The sequence below is a fragment of the Suricata suricatta genome, chromosome X (assembly GCF_006229205.1).
Source record: "Suricata suricatta isolate VVHF042 chromosome X, meerkat_22Aug2017_6uvM2_HiC, whole genome shotgun sequence".
Classification (NCBI taxonomy): Eukaryota; Metazoa; Chordata; class Mammalia; order Carnivora; family Herpestidae; genus Suricata; species Suricata suricatta.
The window spans coordinates 67,617,523-67,630,184 of NC_043717.1; the positions used below are offsets into that span (position 1 = coordinate 67,617,523).

The window sequence follows — 12,662 nt, forward strand, 5'->3', positions numbered from 1 at the left end:
CAAATTTTATTTGTTTTTACCTGCCCCAGAAGGTACAAAAGGAGTACAGATAGGATGAATCTATGGTTGTGATATATGTTATATATGCTAAAATGTTGGCTAAAAGGCATCAGTTGCTCATTAAAACAAGGTACCTCAAATTATCTTTGGGTTTCTTTTATCCACCGTATCTCTACCGAGACCTATAGAAAAAGTGATTCTGTAAGAAGTGGGGTGGGGGGTGAATCCCACCAGAGGCGAAAAGATCTCGTCTTCTCAGGTAGCAGTTGGCTTTGTAAGCCTGCCATTCTATTCCTGTGTGTGAGTACAAACAGCCTAATCATTCTGGTTCCTGACTCTGTATCCCCTAAACACCAATCTTCATACTTCTGACAAAACTAGGCCCTAATTCTTAACTATCCCTTTAATTTCATGATTCTGATTGGTATTACTGTTCCTTAATCATACTCTGATGCCAATTAATCTTACCAGGGCCTCCCTCATGACAATGTTCTTTTTCTTTTGAATGTTGATTTAGTTATTTGAGAGAGAGAGAGGAAGAGAGAGAATCCCAAGCAGGCTCCAAGTTGTCAGCACAGAGGCCAACACAGGGCTCACTCTCACAAAGCATGAGATTGTGACCTGACCCAAAATCAAGAGTCAGATGCTTAACTGACTGAGCCACTCAGATGCTCTGACAATGCTTTTGAATGTGAGATTTGGACTGAACTCTAAAGAAATATTATCTTGCTCACTTCATGGCCTGTCATGTTTCTAGAGGAGAAGTTATGGTTTACTGTTCACAAAGCTGTGATAAAGAATGTCTCTAGGCCTAATTACCAAATTATCTAACTACTTCCAGGGCAGAGGCTGAGGGAAATCACCTAGCTGTGTGTGCACTAAGCAACTATTATTGAAACTGCGGATATGAATAAACAAACACACCTCACTTACCTGGAAAGAGCAACTAGGATGATTTTCCCTGGTCCTGACTACGATTTAGAGAAATACTTCCTTCATTCCTGGTCCCCAAAGATGTCTATAGCCACAGAACCAATAGAACTTACCATGGACGAACCACTTCGCATGCTGCTTCTGGCTAGCTTCTGGCGATGCAGCTTCACTAGATGGTCAATGTCTTCTTCTTCCTCTTCTTCTTCCTAGAGCAAAAAACATAGATTCAGAGTTAATAAAATAAGAAAAAGTTAAAACACTAACGAATTTTCTTTAGTAAGAGCCATAATTATTACTAAACTCTGAGGTGTCATGTACACATGCATGCACATATCATTATTTTGTGTCTCCCATTTCAGGTTTCCAAACTATATAAACTATATGCCAACAATCTTTCTCAAATCTCAAGGGAATAAGATAAGAATATCTCTTTCTCATTTGACTGCCCCAACCCAATCACCTCTTTACATTTAAATCAAAATAAGTATTTGAACCTCCAACTATATATCAAGCAATGTATTCTAAGATGAGACAGTGAAGACAGTCTTTTTCTTTAAATAATTCAGCAACCAGATTTACTTTACAATAAAAATTCACGTTGCCCTTTCCTAAAGAATTAGGTTAATTAAAAGTATCAAGTACTAATGTCAACTGTAAATTTATAATATTTCATAGAGTGGACAAGTGAAATACAAGGGCACTTACCATATCTACACTGAGGCCTGGGACAGATTTGCTTCTGTCTCCCAAGGAGCCACTTTCATGTCCCACATCTTCTGGGCGAAGATCAATCACAGATTTTGTATACTCTGAGTGTAAGAGTAAAACCCCAAATCAAGAGACCTACTCTTTTCCATATCAAAAAAAAAAAAAAAACATCCAGGGTACTGAGAACTTCAATCTCAAAGGCCATGAAGGAAAACATACCTGAAGTCCTGAGAATTTTTCTAGTGTTCTTCTTAAATACCATTTCACCCTCATCAACTGATACTGCATTTTGATCCCCAGGCTGAGATTCCTAGAAAGGAATGAGGACAAGGAAATGGAAAAGGACTGCTGGGTAGGTGGAGGATGAATAAGGAAAAAATTCACTTAAGAATAAGGCTCAGACTTTTGCTAAACTATGTGAAGTTAAAGGAAAAATTAATCTTAGGAATTTAATCCTAGGAGGTAGTACAAAACCTATTTTCTCACACGTTTCAACCAAAACCTTAAATGCTCCCAAGTGAATCTGAACTAAAGTTTGTTTAGCTGAATTCTTGATGTAAACAATTCTGCAAAGGGAAAAAGAGAGAGAAGAGAGAAGACAGAGAAAGACCCCAACAAACCAATACCTACAGCTTACCTTTTCTACTTGAGATGTGGGTGCAGACATCTTCTTCCATTCTGGAAAGAGTCCAGATTTATCCAGAGAGTCTCTCCTGGAGGTAGAATATAGAAGTTATAACAAAATCACCTTCTCACCTTCCCCATCTATGGAAGCTCTATGGAAGGAGATCCACTGGCTTGGGGTCATTGTAGTAACCAAATCCAAAAGGTAAACGTCACACCTAATTTACCTTGAAGGAATGCAGACAATCAGATAAGCAACTTTGCACAAACACAAGAACTCACTCCCCCATTTCTAAGGGACATCAGGGACCACTGATACTCATCTAGGAAGACTCCTCCAAGATGCAGCAGCCTGTAGAGGTTATCATGCTCCAGAAGGCTGTGATAAGAGTTAACAGAAAATGTACTACTGACACACTTGTGGCAAGGCCAGAGAAAATACTTTGTTTGACTTCCTGAGGACAGAAGTCAGGAGCACTGAAGGCACAGGACCCCTGATCTAGAAAACAAAGTGGAGACTCCACTTGGGTTGAGTGGAGGTGAAGGGACCAGCAGGGGTTTCACCTTGACATGCTATCCGAGTCAGCTGTGTAGCTATCCAGACTCTCACTCTCAGCCTCCAGTGCACTCTTTCCACTTTTCAGCTTGGGCACTTCAAATGGCACACTAGAATAAAAACCAAGAGCCAATGTGTAAAGGAAGTCGGCTGTTGTGCTGAGTCAGGCTTCCTTCCAACCCATTCACAGCAGTAGCCTAAGCAATCTTTCCAAGATAAATATGAGTATATACTACTAAAACTTTTCAGCAATTCCTCATTGCTATTGGGATTGAGTTAAAACTCCTTAGCATGGCAAAAAAAATCCTTATGATTTTGACCCCTGCTAACTTCTCCCAACTCATCTTTTACCCTCAACCTCTCCTTATACTTTACATTTCCAGAATGATTAAGCTCTTTTGGTTCCTTAAATATACTAAAGTTCTCCCTTTTACTCTCATCTCTGCGTGGGATGTTATTTTTACAATGAGCACTTTTCTTCACCTGACTAAATCAACTCTTTCTTCATGTCTCTCCTTGTATATCAATTCCTTTAGGTCTCTCTGGCTCTGCCCCCACTCCAAGTCTACATTAGTAACCTTCGTATATGCTCCTACAGGACCCTGATTTCTTGGTAATAGTCATCACATATGTATTTATGTCTTTCAAACAAATTACTTAATTTATTCAATAATTTAACCAAACGACTTATTTAATGTATTTCTCCTCCATTAGACTAAGTTACGTGAGATCAGTGACCACATATCTTACTCACTGCTGTGTTCCCAATGCCTAGAAGAGAAAATACCATACAGCAGGGCACTCATATACTTATTGACTGAATGTTCTCAGTGGGGCCTAATGTATGCACATAAATAAGTAGTATGTTTCAAAGACAGTATTCAGAAGACCAGAATTCTTTCTCAGCTTAATGAATGGGCATTTAAAACAGCAGTTCTCATCTCTAAAGGGAAGGACACAATTCCTAGGTCTCAAGGAATTTGTGAGAGCAGTTAAGAAAAGGAGAAAATTGTTCTTCCTCAACAATCTCAACTAATTTCACTTGACTGCCAGGACATGACACTCCCCTGGTCCTCTAACCTTGCTGGGGTCTCCTTCTCAGGCTCCTTTGTTGGTTCTTCATCTCTTAAACCTTGATTCTTTGGATTGTGCCCAGGCTTATTCCTTAGACTGCTTCTCTTCACTCTCTAGAATCATCCTTAAATGATCTGATCTAGCCTCATAGCTTTAAATATCCTCTATAAACTAATAATTCCTAAATTTATCTCTCACTCAAATGCCAGGCTTGTATTTCCAACAGCCTACTTGACATCTCTTTTTGGATGTCTCAAACACAGCAAGTATAAGATTAAGGCCCTAATCCTCCCCCCAAATCTGCTCTTCCCTCAATTTCATCAACTGACAACTTCTTCCCTTCATTCTCTGGTCAAAGATCTTAATTTTCCTGGACTCTCCCTATTCTCTTATAATACAAATCCAATCTTTTAGCAAATATTCTTGGCTTTCTATTCCTTTTTTAATGCTTATTTATTTTGAGAGAAAAGAGAGAGAGAGAGAGAATAAGCAGGGGATGAGCAGAGAGAGAGGGAGAAAGAGAACCCCAAGCAGGCTCTGTACTGCTGCTAGTGCAGACCCTGACACTGGGCTCAAACTCATAAACTGTGAGATCAAGACCTGAGCTGAAATCAAGAGTCAGCTGCTTAACCGAGGGAGCCACCCAGGTACCTCTTGGCTCTATCTTCAATTACATCTAGAATCTGACCAGTTCTTGTCCCCTCCAATGCCACGACTTTTGGTCCAAACCACGATCATCTAGCTGGATGATCACAATAGCCTCCTGACTGAACTCCCCCCTTCTACCCTAGTTTCTATACAATCTATCTTCAATACAATAGTCAGAACAAGTGAAACAAGTTTTTAAAATATAAATCAAAATATAAATTACCATATGACCCAGCAATTCCACTTCTAGGCTATATACCCAAGAGAACTGAAAACATGTGACCACATGAAAACTTGTACATAAATGTTCATAGCGGCATTATTCACAATAGCCAACAGGTGGAAAAAGTCTAAATGCCCACCAATGGATGACTGAATAAACAAAATGCAGTATAGCCATACAATAAAACATTACTGAAAATAAAAAGAAATAAAGTTCTGATACATGCTACAATGCAGATACACCTTGAAAATAGTATGCTAAGTGAAAGAAGCAAGACACATTTTGCATGACTCCATTTATGAAAGATCCAGAACATGCAAAACTAGTGTCTGTAGAAAGCAGATTAGGGACTGGAGGAAATAGGAAGTGGCTGCTTAATGTATGTTATATAAATTTTACCTCAGTTTAAACAAAGAAACAAAGATCATGTCACTCAGAGTCCTCCTCATACGGAGTGAAAGACAGGGTCCTTACAGGTTCCAACAAAGTCTTACATGATCTGCTACTCATTCCTTCTCTGTCCTCACCTCCTACCACTCTCCTCTTGCTTATTCAGTTCCAGATTACCCAACCATGCCAAATACAAACTCAGCTTTGGGTCTTTATATCTTCTGCTTTCTCTGCCCACAGTTCTTTCTACCCATGTACTCCCAGGGATTGCTCCCTCATTTGCTTCATGTATTTGCTCAGAGGCACCTTATGGTCATAATGGAGGAAGGCACTTGTGGGGAAGAGCACTGGGTGTTATATGGAAACCAATTTGACAATAAACTATTAAAAAAAAAAAGACTTTTCCCTGGCTACCCTAAATGAAACAGCATATATACACACGTTTTCCTGGCACTCCCTATCCCTTTAGCTTAATTCATTTTCTCCATAGCACTTGTCAACATTTGATATATTTATTTGATTATTGTCTGTGTCTACCCACCCCCAAAGGGACTAAGCTCCACAAGCAAGGGACTTTATTGTATTTACCAATGTATTCCACAGCCTAAAACAGTGCCTGGCAAATAGTAGGCATTCATAGATATTTGTTTTAAAAAATGAGCAAACTAATAAATGAACAAAGAACAAAATAACCAGAATCTATAATGTCTTAGGCAGTACATAATAAACTTTCCAGGTTATCACATGATGTTTGCAATAACTTTATGAGAACAAACATCAGGTTTGGTCTCCTACAGTGAGTGTGAAACAGTGGTCATTTCTCAAGAGATATATTAGTTTTACAGTCCAAGGCACAGCAGGGAAGTGGATTTCATTTTTACTTTAAAAATCATTCTGCGGGCACCTGGGTGGCTCAGTTGGTTGAGCATCCATCTTCGGCTCAGGTCATGATCTCACAATTTGTGGGTTCGAGCCCCGCGTCGGGCTCTTTGCTGACAGATAGCTCAGAGCCTAGAGCCTGTCTTCAGATTCTGTGTCTCCCTCTCTCTCTCTGACCCTCCCTTGCTTACACTGTCTCTCTCTCTCTCTCTCTAAAATAAATAAAACATTAAAAAAATTTTTAAACTAAAAAAATAAAAATAAATCATTCTTTTCCCCCCTTTGCTCCAAAGAATAAAGAACCCAAAGAGGAACCATTCCTCTAGAGAGGTAGTTGAACAATAGTTCATTAAGTGTGTTTTCTGCTTTTATTTTTCCTAAAGATTAATATATACTAATCTGGGGATGCCTGGGTGCTTAAGCTCGGCTCAGGTCATGATCTCATGGTTTGTGGGTTCGAGCCCCACATCAGGCTCTGTGCTGACAGCTTGGAGCTTGCTTTGAATTCTGTCTCCCTCTCTGTCTGCCCCTCCCACACTCATGCTCTGTTTCTCTCTGTCTCAATAATAAATAAACATAAAAATTTTTTTAAATATGTACTGATCCAGAGCTGGTACAAATAACCCTAGGGCAGAAAGGCAATTATTGACATCTGTGCAGTAAAAAATAGACTAAGATATGGGAGTCCTGGGCTCTAACTATCTGTATAATCTCAGGTAAATCACTTATCTTGCTTTCTTTTCTATAAAAATAAGAGGGCTGAATTTGATTACCTCTGAGGTTCCATAATTTTATGGCAAAGATCATTTATGGCCACTTAATCTCCTTCAATGTTTAGGATAAATAAGTCTTCTGGGTCCAATGAGATAACAGGTCATAGACCGCCAGAAGCAGCATGTGTCAGAAATTACATTCTGACCAATGATGTCAGATGTGTTAATCAGATTCAGGAAATAAAAGCCATTCTTATCCTTATCCACAAAAGAAAAAGGGGGCCTCATCACCTAGAATAGATGAGTCACCCACCCAAAGCTGTATGAATAAAATCATAGTACATACATAAAATGAAACACCATACAGATAGCCAAAAAAAAAAAAAAAAAAAAGAGCCAGACCCTTGGTGCTATCATGGAAATATGTCGATGTTATAGTTTTCTGTAATTGTTCCTTTTACACCTTGAGCTATAACTTATATAAATAAACTGCATATGTTTAAGTGTGCAATTGGATGAGTTTTAACATATACATACATTTGTGAAACCATCACCACAATTGAGTTAGTGAACACATTTATCACTCTCAAAAGCTTCCTCTTGCTCCTTCATAATCCATTTCTTACTCCTTGCCCTGTTCCCAGACAGAAAGTGCTGATCTGCTTTCTGCCACTAAAATTTGGATTGCATTTTCTAGAATTTTATATAAATAGAATCATACAGTATATCTTCTCTTTTGTTTGTTATTTTTCACTCAGCATGATTATTTTGAGATTCATCCATGTTGTTTATATCAATAGTTTATTCCTTTCCATTGCTGAGTAGTATTCCGCTCTACAAACAAGCCACAATTTATCCCTTCACCTACTATAGACATTTGTGGGTATACAGTAGTATCTTATAATGATTTTAATTTGCATTTCTCTAATAACTAAAGATGTTGAGCATCTTTTTTTTGTGCTCATTTGACATCTATGTAGTGTCTTTGGCAAAATGTCTGTTCAATTACTTTGCCAATTATTATTGGATTATCTATATTATGGAGTTTTCAAAGTTCTTTCTTTTTAATTTGTTATCACTTAACATGTATGTAGTATAATCCTTTTTTAAAAAGAAATGAAAAATTTAAGAATCCAACCTGTATTTATACATTTAGTCAGAATGGTAGTCCATACACTAAAACTAGTAATGACTATTAATAATAATAGTCTGGGGCAGAAGCAATGAGGCTACAGGAGACTTATTTTACATATCTCTATATTATATTGTTTTCAACAATCATTTAAAACATGATTACGTCATTTCTCTTTGGCTTCGGGAAATTTAGGGAAAAAACACAAATAAAAGCCAAAAAACTTCATCAGCAGCAGCCAAATAAGGAGTAAAACCTCAAGTCATAAGTTCATAATGTCATGGCTAAGAAAACAGAAGAAAGATTTAGTTCAGGGGCACCTGGGTGGCTCGGTCAGTTAAGCATCCGACTTTGGCTCAGGTCACAATCTCAACCATTCATGGGTTCAAGTCCCACATCAGGCTCTGAGGTGATAGCTCAGAGCCTGGAGCCTCTTTCAGATTCTGTGTCTGCCTCTCTCTCTGCCTCATCCCTGCTCACATGCTTGCTCTCTCTCAAAAATAAGCAAACATTTAAAAAAAATTAAAAATAAGCAGATGATTTATGGTTGCATAGCAGGATGTAAATGTTATAAGTAGCAAAGGAAAAGTAATTTAGCAATAAAAAATGGAAGTAGGGGAAAGCATTGGGAGGAAGTGTAAGAAAGCTAATTTCCTCTTTCATAGCAGAGAGTCCATTGATAATACTAAAACAGTAGATTTTTTAAATTACTAAATGACTGACCAACCATTCCAGTGGTAGGTATCTACCTAAGAGAAATGCAAATGTATGTTTGTATGAAAACTCATAACGAAACTTCATAGCCGCACTACTTACTCATAATAGCCAAAAAGTTAAAGCAACCCAAATGTCCATATACATATAATAGGGTACTATTTGACAGTGAAAAGAAATGAAGTCCTGATACATGCTATAACACTGATGAACCCTGAAAACATTATATTAAGTGAGAGAAGACAGTGACAAAGGACCACATAGTTTTCAATTCCATTTAAATGAAATATCCAGAACAGGCAAATATATAGAAACAGAAAGTAGATCAGTGGTTGCAGAGGGATGGGGAAGGAAAAGGTTGTTGGAGGAGTGACAGCTAAAGAGTACAGGGTTTCTTATTAAGGTGATGAAAAGTTCTAAAATCAATTGAGGTGATGGTTGTACAATTCTGTGAACATACTAGAAACCACTGCATTATACACTATAAATGGGTGAATTGTATGGTTATGTGAATTATATCTCAATAAGGCTGTTGCCAAAAAGATACTAGGAAAAAAATGACTGCTAAATGGTTTTTATGATATTTTTTTCCTTAAACTTAGAGAGATGTTACTGACTAATATCTTTTATGGTAAAGAAACATTTGTCTAAAGATTAGCAATTCTTCAATTTTATTTCAGTGTTTTATTCTATTTCAAGTAAAATTAAATAGCATGCTTTGATGTATATATTATGATCCAATATTATGCAGATTTTTCAGTCTATCTACCCACCCATCCTTCTATCTACATATATGCACAAAAGATACTGGAAATAATGTTTACATGTGAATACTGGGGTAGTATGAATTTGGGTGATCTGTTGTTTTCTTTATTGTTTCGTATACTGCTTAAATTTTTAATGATAAGTATCTGTTATTTTTATTCATCTTTAAATTGTTCTTAAAAGAACAGAGTAAATATGCCAAAATGTTAATGTTGAATGTAGGTAATAGGATTAGAAATTTTTCTCCTCCTTCTTTATTCTTTTCTACACTTTCCAAATTTTCCTGTAATAAGTGGTTATTATTTTTGAAACAGAAGAAAGTTAAAAATAATAGAATTAAAAGAATGTGTACCATTTGCAAAAATGATTGCTAGTTCTTACCTGGGCTCCTTCTGTTGCTCCTGAATGATCTTTCTTCCTGGCCAGGTATCATCCATCTGTGACTGATGAAGGAGGGACTGTCCCACTGTCTCTCTTCTATTCACTTCAAGACAAATAAAAGCATGGCAGGGTGGTGGTGATGTGGGGGAAGGGAAACACATCACACTTGCAGAAGGGATGGCAAGTTTTATATTCCCCCACAGAGCCCATGAAGTGAAGCTACCACTAGTAAGAATATTAATAGGATTCCAAACCAGAGCATCTATCACCTCAAAAAAAATTTTTTCCCAGAAAGGTCCAGTACCTGTGGGTTTGCGGCGTAGGGACATCCTAATTATCTCACTGCCTGTGTGGTAAGCAAAGCGATTCACTTTCTGGTCATAAAACCAGTCACCGGTTGCCTTCTTCAGTTCTCTGGGAAGGCATTAAAGAAAATGACAGATGAATTTTTAGAAATGTCTGTCATCATTCAGCTAACAAAGGTCAAGGAGGAAAATTCTCACCACAGCTGGGGCCTCATTCCCTCTCTCCATAAGTGATACTCACATTTCCTTGGCGCACACCTTGCACCTCCATGTACCATTGTATTCCTGGATTCGGCAGTCCCGACACACCAGGTGATTACAGCCCCAACAAGTGTTGGTCTTGGGAGTCAAACGACCCAGGCTTTCCTGGCACCTAGCACAGGTCCGATCACTATAGTGCTGGCTGCCCCTCTTGGCCCCTTTCCTTTTTATCTCCAGTAACTCATTCTTCAGTCGCCTGCCAAGACCCCAAAGAGAAGCACAAGCACATTCACAATCTGCACAGGTTGGATGGAGAGTTGTTGAGGGGCAGAGACAGTAAGACTATTTGGTTCTGTGAAAGCAACAACTTCAGAGCCCAACCTGACCCAGTGAGAAATTATAAACCTCATACACATGTTCCTTGAAAGTCACATGGGCATTGTAAGGAAAGGTCCAGATAAAACTGGCCAAAGGTCTGGGAACCCATGCTTCTTCTGGAACTCTTACCTAATCCTTTTCTCATCGGCTTTCTGGAGCTCCTCATCTCTTTGTAGAACACTGAGGATCAACTCCCTCTCCACCTCAGACAGAAAAGAGAGGTCAAGTATCTCTGACATGATTTATTCTATTTATTCTTCTACTCTTCTTTCTTCAAAGCAATCAGATCAGGAGAGTTACCAGAGTTGCCTGAAATAAGATACAAACTAATTTCACACAGATAATTTACTCCAGAGTAGACCCACAGCCCTAGGGACTTTTAATAGGCTACTTTTCCCTTAAGCCAGGGTAAAAAGACGATGTTGAAGTAGCTGACCTATTTTCCATTCCTACTGCTACCTGAATCCTGTCCTGAAAATTAAGAGGCTTTGATTTTTCAAGAAAAAGGGTTGAGTCTTTCAGCAAAAGCCACTTAGTCTGGAATAAGTACAGAACAGCTGAGTCAAACTTCCCCTCCACCAAGGAGATCCTCAATCATCCGATTTTCAATACTTTACATGTTCTCACGTTCCAAGTGTATTAATCCAAATAATCAGACAGTTGGTCTCTGTAGTAGAGGAGAAAACCACATGGGGACTCCTGCCAGTTGGAGCCGAATTCCTCCTTTCCTGACCAGCTTCCATGTTCTCAAGACTCAGTTAGCTTTATGCTACAGTCCAAAATGTCCATCACCTATTCCGTCTCTCAAAGTTCTTATTGCTATCACTACCTGAAGAATATCTTCACATATTTTATGCACATTTGTTAAGTACCCACTCTGATAGGCATTGTGCAAAGGGCAAGGTATATGTAAGACACAATCCCTGCCCTTAAAAAGTCCACAGACTAGTAGGGGAGACAGATACACAAAAAAATGATACAATGTACTAAGTGCTATCAGAAGGATAATAAATTAAATTCTGTGGGAACCTAAGGAAGGAAGTAACTAATTTTATCTTACATACAGAGAGAAGAGAAAGACCTGTATTCATGGAGGGTTTTACAGAACAGATGGATTTTTCCTTGTAAAATGGTAGATTTGTGTTGGTGGGGGAAATGGTAGCAAAGATAGGTTGGGGCTAAATTTTATAACTTTCACTCTTAAAAATTAAGAATTTTTAAATTACTACATAGACAATTGAAATCCATCAAACATCTTTGTTGTTGCTTTGTTTTTGATGTTCAGAAATCACGTGATCAAATTCATCTTGCAGAGATCACTATAGTATATATATAGTATAAAAGTATAGCTATAGTATGAAAGACTGATTCAAGGACAAATTAAAGTGTAATTTGGAAGTACACAATACATTGTAAAGTAAGTACATTCCTTAGCCAAGCAATATCACTTCTAAGAATCCCCCTGATGGAAATATCCATTAAAATGTGCATACAAGGGTATATACACAGGAATGTTACTGCAACATTTATAAGAGAAAAATTAAAAAGTTCTTTAAACAAAATAATACTTCCATATAATGGCATACTATGCAACCATTTTAAAAATGTGGTAGATATGTGTGAAAATGCATCTTGGAGTGGAAAAAAATAGTTGCAGGACTATATTGAATGATATCTTTGATAAAGTATTTATCTATACACTTGTATATGTAGAGAAAACAGATCTGGAACAAAAACCATGATCACTTGTTTTTCTTGGGGAGTAGAATTGGAAGGGGCAACTTTCACTTTTTGCTTTATATGGTTATGATTTTTTTACATAAAAACGTCTTATTTTTAAACAGCAAAAAAGGAAATTCAAAGGAGACAGGGGTATTATTATAATAATCCAGACAAAAGACTATTTGGGTTTACTAACTGTGCCTCTAACCAACTGGGCAAGTCATTTTACTTCTGTTACCCTCTGGTTTCTCATGTACAAAATGACCTATCTCACAAACTTCTCAAGAAAATTAAATAATGTATGTTAATTAATCAC

The 12,662-nt window shown here is 37.7% G+C and overlaps 1 protein-coding gene across 2 annotated transcripts in view; it reads right to left on the reverse strand.

Moving 5' to 3' along the window:
* The window catches only part of SYTL4 (synaptotagmin like 4), a 32,693-nt gene extending 21,830 nt beyond the window's left edge, over positions 1–10,863 (reverse strand). For both annotated transcript variants that reach the window (XM_029929952.1, XM_029929951.1), the window contains exons 1-9: positions 10,754–10,863; positions 10,287–10,502; positions 10,045–10,154; positions 9,741–9,843; positions 2,830–2,931; positions 2,279–2,354; positions 1,861–1,951; positions 1,639–1,742; positions 1,047–1,139 (exon numbers count right to left, since the gene is read on the reverse strand). In XM_029929952.1, the coding sequence (XP_029785812.1) occupies positions 1,047–1,139; positions 1,639–1,742; positions 1,861–1,951; positions 2,279–2,354; positions 2,830–2,931; positions 9,741–9,843; positions 10,045–10,154; positions 10,287–10,502; positions 10,754–10,863 (1,005 nt within the window). The remainder of the gene's footprint in view (positions 1–1,046; positions 1,140–1,638; positions 1,743–1,860; positions 1,952–2,278; positions 2,355–2,829; positions 2,932–9,740; positions 9,844–10,044; positions 10,155–10,286; positions 10,503–10,753) is intronic.
* Positions 10,864–12,662: the final 1,799 nt, after the last annotated feature.